The 5,000-nt window shown below is 38.9% G+C and overlaps 1 protein-coding gene across 4 annotated transcripts in view; it reads right to left on the bottom strand.

Annotated features, from left to right (window-relative positions):
* The window catches only part of LOC109528533 (death-inducer obliterator 1), a 38,930-nt gene that overhangs the window by 14,063 nt on the left and 19,867 nt on the right, over nucleotides 1-5,000 (bottom strand). Inside the window, exon 7 of one of the 4 annotated variants that reach the window (XM_019891256.1) lies at nucleotides 1,857-2,649. The exons of the other annotated variants lie outside the window; for them this stretch is intronic. Coding sequence (XP_019746815.1) covers nucleotides 2,624-2,649 — 26 coding nt within the window. The 3' untranslated portion in view covers nucleotides 1,857-2,623. Of the gene's footprint in view, nucleotides 1-1,856; nucleotides 2,650-5,000 lie in introns of those variants that run through there. 4 annotated transcript variants of the gene reach the window in all.

Raw genomic sequence — 5,000 nt, 5'->3', positions numbered from 1 at the left:
GACTTAACGGGTTGCTGGAGCACCCGCCCCTGTTCCCTATGAAGTCTTTTACTGCGTTTGCATGTGTGAAAGCGTGTCTGTAGCTTTTCAAGAACAATATTTAACATCAACAACAATACCACTGCACATTTTTACAAAATGTTTACCATAAATAATGCAATGTAAGTAAGATTTTCTAGATGTATTGCACAGTAATGTATAGAAATATATTTAGTAGTATGGTACACAAAATATTATTTATAAATGAGAGGTAATGTTTAACAACAGGCGGATTTTTTGATTTTTTTTTTTTTTCACACAGTAAAATCTGGATTGCGCAAGCTGTTAAAGGTCAAACTTAAAAAAAAACAAAAAAACTTAAATCGCTCTCAACTCTCAAAAACCAGATGTGCTACAAAAAAGTATTTTCATTCACATATTTTAAATTGTCAAAAATACATTTTGGGACACATAAAGCCATCTCTGATTAAAATTTGCTGTTGACCAGTGTAAATAAACTGCTCTTGCTTAACGCTACCATCGGGCCTAAGATCAGGAGTGCTCACTCAATACTGTGACAAAACAACAACAAAATCTGTATGAACACAACGTAAATGAGGACAGTTAAGCAATGCTATGCCGTGGATGGTGAAAGTGAGGTAGCTGACGTTTCAACAGTGGGGCACCAACATCTGCTAAGCCCCTGATATGATGTGACTTTTTTTTTCTCCATTATGGCAACATTATATAACTTGCATGCAAAATGCAAATTGTGGACATAAAATATTAATTTATTGCTAAGAAATAGATTTAAAGTGCGCACAAAATACAAATTGGGGGTTTAATACTAATCCTAGGAATAATTGTCTGGGGAAGCAAATGCCACGCGCCGTCGCGAGAAACTGCAATACCTGATGTCCTTATGGTAGGTTTCTTTTGTGAGTCTGTTGTTGTCATCAGCCGGCATTGCCAGGTTTTTCAGTCAGTCTTTTAGCTTATTCACAGACTAAAGTAAAATTCAATCATACTATCCCGATTGGCTGCATTTAGCCCTGGCCTCTGCCGCCACACCGGTTCTAGAAGTGTTCCCATGTTGTTGACCTAACTTCTACCGCCATTTCATGGCCCAAAAGTAGTAGTATTTCGTGGATAATAAATGAGCATTTTGCATGCACGCTCTATGAATATTGTGGCAACAATTTTTTTTTTTTAATCACTGTTTCATGTCTATGGCTTCAACATCTCCTGTGCCTGTTCTAATACAGTTATGTAAGTTAGCAACAAGCAGAGCATACGATGAGTGTCAGGTAAATTATGTTTCAGTAAGGTGTTTCAATCGCTTGTTAACGCAATGCGTTAACATCTTGAATTTTAAGTAACTGCGCCTCCAAAGCTCTCTGTACGGACGGCTGGCCCTGTTGTGATTCATTCCTAATTTTTTTTATTCCATCTGCTGAAGTAATGTATCCTTTATGGACTGATTTGAATAGAGAAGCATAAACACATTTTTGTCATGCAGCTGCCTGTTCTGAACTGATGAAACAGAATCTCAGTACATACAACACAAGCTCAGGTAAACATGAAGGTAACAACACCAGAAGTCAACCGTGAGTGACCCTGGCCAGTTTTAAAATGAACACCCAATGGTGTTGAATTAACACCAGCAGATTTGCAGGTTGGTAAACTTTTCAAGTGAGTTGCATCTTCATTTTTTTCAGAAATGCAAGTAGTACAATCCTATCCTTTTTTTGGGAAAAAAACCCAAAACAAAACATAATAATACTGTATTTACAAATCATGCATATGTATAATTTATTATTAAAAACTACTTTGGTTGAAGAGCGTCTTCAGGTCAGCTGTAATCTGACAACGTATGTATACTGTGCATATCACATGTTATGCCATAATTTTGGCCACCAGAGGGCGATCACGTTATTGTTGCTTAAAGCACTTAGCACTGTAGTTATAGATAGGTAATACACTCCAACGTTACATTGAGAGATATAGAAATGCAAAAACTTCAGACCTGTATTTATGGACTAAGAGTGTGTGTGTGTGTGTGTACAGTATGTACATATGCATGCATGTAATGGACATTACATACATTTTATGTATGTAGTACAATCTGAAAAAATAAATAAATTTGAAAGACAAATGCCGCTTTTTCATTGTGTCACAACAGAGTTATTAAAAAAATAACTCATAAAACGTGAAAAATGATGGTATCAGGTTCAACAAGATCAAATAGCATCAGAGGTGTCTTCAAACTTCTAATCAGTCAGTCGGCCTATTTAGAGGGTGACAAGTAGTCACTATGCAGTAGGGTGACTTGGTGTATACCACACTTGGACTAGAGAAAGCTAAGGAAAGAGTTGTCTCAGTAGATTTGAAAGACAACTATAGAAGCAGGTTAAAGCTATAAGAACATCTCCAAGGTGCTTGATGTTCCTGTAACTGCAATTGCACATAATCAGAAAGCAGCTAACCTGCCTGGACGAGGCCGCAATAGGAGGAGGAGACATATGATAGGAATGGAAACAAAACAGATCAGAACAACCTCCAAAGAAATTGAAGGTGAACCTCAAGGTCAAGGTACATCGGTGTCAAATTGCACCTTCTGCCATTGTTTGAGCCAAAGCGGACTTCATTGGAGATGACCAAGGAGGAAATCTTCGAGAAGAAAAAAGGGAGACTGAGTATTTCCAAATTGCACGTTGACAAGCCACAAAGCTTCTGAGAGAATGTCCTGGACATACGATTCAAAACTACACATCAGTCCTATGTTTATAGATGCAAAAATGTAGCACACCAATTTAAAAAAATAATAATAATACATAAAAACACTCATGTTTGGGAAACATGGAGCAGGTTCTGTTGTGTTCTGTGGCTTCATTGCCACATCTGACAGAGGATGTGTTGAAACTGTGCAAGGTACAATGACATCTAAAGACTACCAAGGTGTTCTCGAGACAAATGTCCTCCATCGTGTCAGAAAGTTTGGTTTCAGTGGTTGATCATGAGTTTTGCAAAAGTATAATGATCCAAAGCACATCTTAAAACAAAACAGAAAAAAAAACAAGAATGGTGAGGAGCAAATTATTGAACGATTTCCCATACTATGAGCCTTGACCTAAAATCTATTGATCATCCGAGGTAGCAGCTGAAACATGCCTTCTGGAGAAAGCACCCTTCAAACCTAAGACTAGTGGAACTGTTTGCGCACAAAAAGTGGGGCAAAATACCGTGTGAGAGATACACAAGTATCTTTTTTGGCTAGTTTCATGAGTTTGCTCTCTAAATAATTTTGTTGAACCACAATTCAAAAGTGATGTCAAATTTTAAGTGATGTCTAATTTTCATTTAATTTGTGTCTATGTATGTATGTATACATGTGTCTATGAATGTGTCCATGTACGTATGTGTGGACGTACGTATGTGTTTGAGTTTGCATGTACGTACGTGCGTACGTACATAGGTAGCTATGTACTGTGTATGTGTGCATGCGCAATGGGTACACCCTGGTCAATCATAGGGCACATAAAGGCAATTTACACTCACATTCATGCCATGGAAACTTAAGAGTCCTCAGTAAACCTAACATGCATGTTTTGGGGAAATATGGCAAGGAGCAGGAGAACCTAGAGAAAAGCCAAGCTCTTGCATGGGGAGAACATGCAAACGCCACACAGCACAGCCAGAGCACAGAACCTTTCGCCTTGGAGGCAGACGTACAAACTATTCCGACTGTGCTGCTCAATTGGCCAATTACATTTTCCATATACAGCACAATAATAATTTAAACAAGAGAAGGTGTCTTTGTGACAATGAATTTGTTGTGTTTTGTTAGATCCAACCGATCAACAATACAGATTTAAACAAAAAAGAAAGAAAGCAGATTGGGGTGTCTGCACAACTTCAAAATGCTGAGCTCTGAAGAGTTGATTAAATATTCTGGTTTGAGATGTTTGATGTGACAAGCCATTTTTTCAAATCCAATCGTCGGAGAATGTTTGCAGGGAGAGGCAAAGTTTGTGACGTGGTGAAATAGTCTAGAACTGTGCATGCAGTACAAGCAGGCATTCCAGCCAAGCACCAGAACATCCAGCATATGTGTAGGCTATGTTAAAAATAAATAAATAAACTAATTTCACAGCCACGTCTCAAGAACAGCTATGTTTCGATCCGTGTTGAGTTTCCTCTGAATGTCATGAAAAAGTGCAGCAAGCACCAGAACATCCAGCATACCGGTATGTGTAGGTTATGTTAAAAAAAAAAAAAAAAAAATTCACAGCCACGTCTCAAAAACAGCTATGTTTAGATCCGTGTTGTTTCCCTTGAATGTCATGAAAAAGTGCAGCAAGTCAGCGTGTGAAGTGGTGACGTTGGTCACAGATGCCAACCATTCTGAGCATGTTTTGACCTTTACACCAGTGGGACCTTGTTTGAATCCACGGCCTGCAGCCACAGGGGAGCCCTCTGCCAACCAAGAGCTCAGTTAGGGAACCCAATAGAAGTGTCATCAAAAGGCAGCAGTGGCATGATGTGCAAAGATGAGGCGGAAGACAGATTCCACTGTTTACCGCAGATTTTTGTTTTTGTGATGTATTGACTTCATTTCAAATGTTCCAGAAGACCATGACTCTTCGTCCGTATTGTACAAAAAGATTCAGTGACAAGCGACAGATCCTTGCTTTAACTTGACATACTCTGACCTCGATCATATGGACCAATCCAGTGTACATTGTTTGAGACTTGTGTTTCTGGCTTACCGTAAACTGCACCTTTGAGAGGGTTGGGTGCAGTCTGTTACTTATGAGCTTAAATGTGTGATGATAAGTTTGTTCATATGTGACGGATATCACGAAACAGCTGGCTCGCTGTCAAAACACTGTTCAGTGTATTTGCAGGGCTAGTCAATGGTGTTACACTTCGATGAGTTGCTGGAGGTTGATGGGAGCGTGTTTCCAGACCACTGGTGAACTGACCCACAAAAAATTGTAGTGTGTTAGAAAAATTGGGGG

The sequence above is a fragment of the Hippocampus comes genome, unplaced genomic scaffold (genome assembly GCF_001891065.2).
Source record: "Hippocampus comes isolate QL1 unplaced genomic scaffold, H_comes_QL1_v1.1 scaffold174, whole genome shotgun sequence".
Classification (NCBI taxonomy): domain Eukaryota; kingdom Metazoa; phylum Chordata; class Actinopteri; order Syngnathiformes; family Syngnathidae; genus Hippocampus; species Hippocampus comes.
This window is presented reverse-complemented; position numbering and strand designations above follow the sequence as displayed.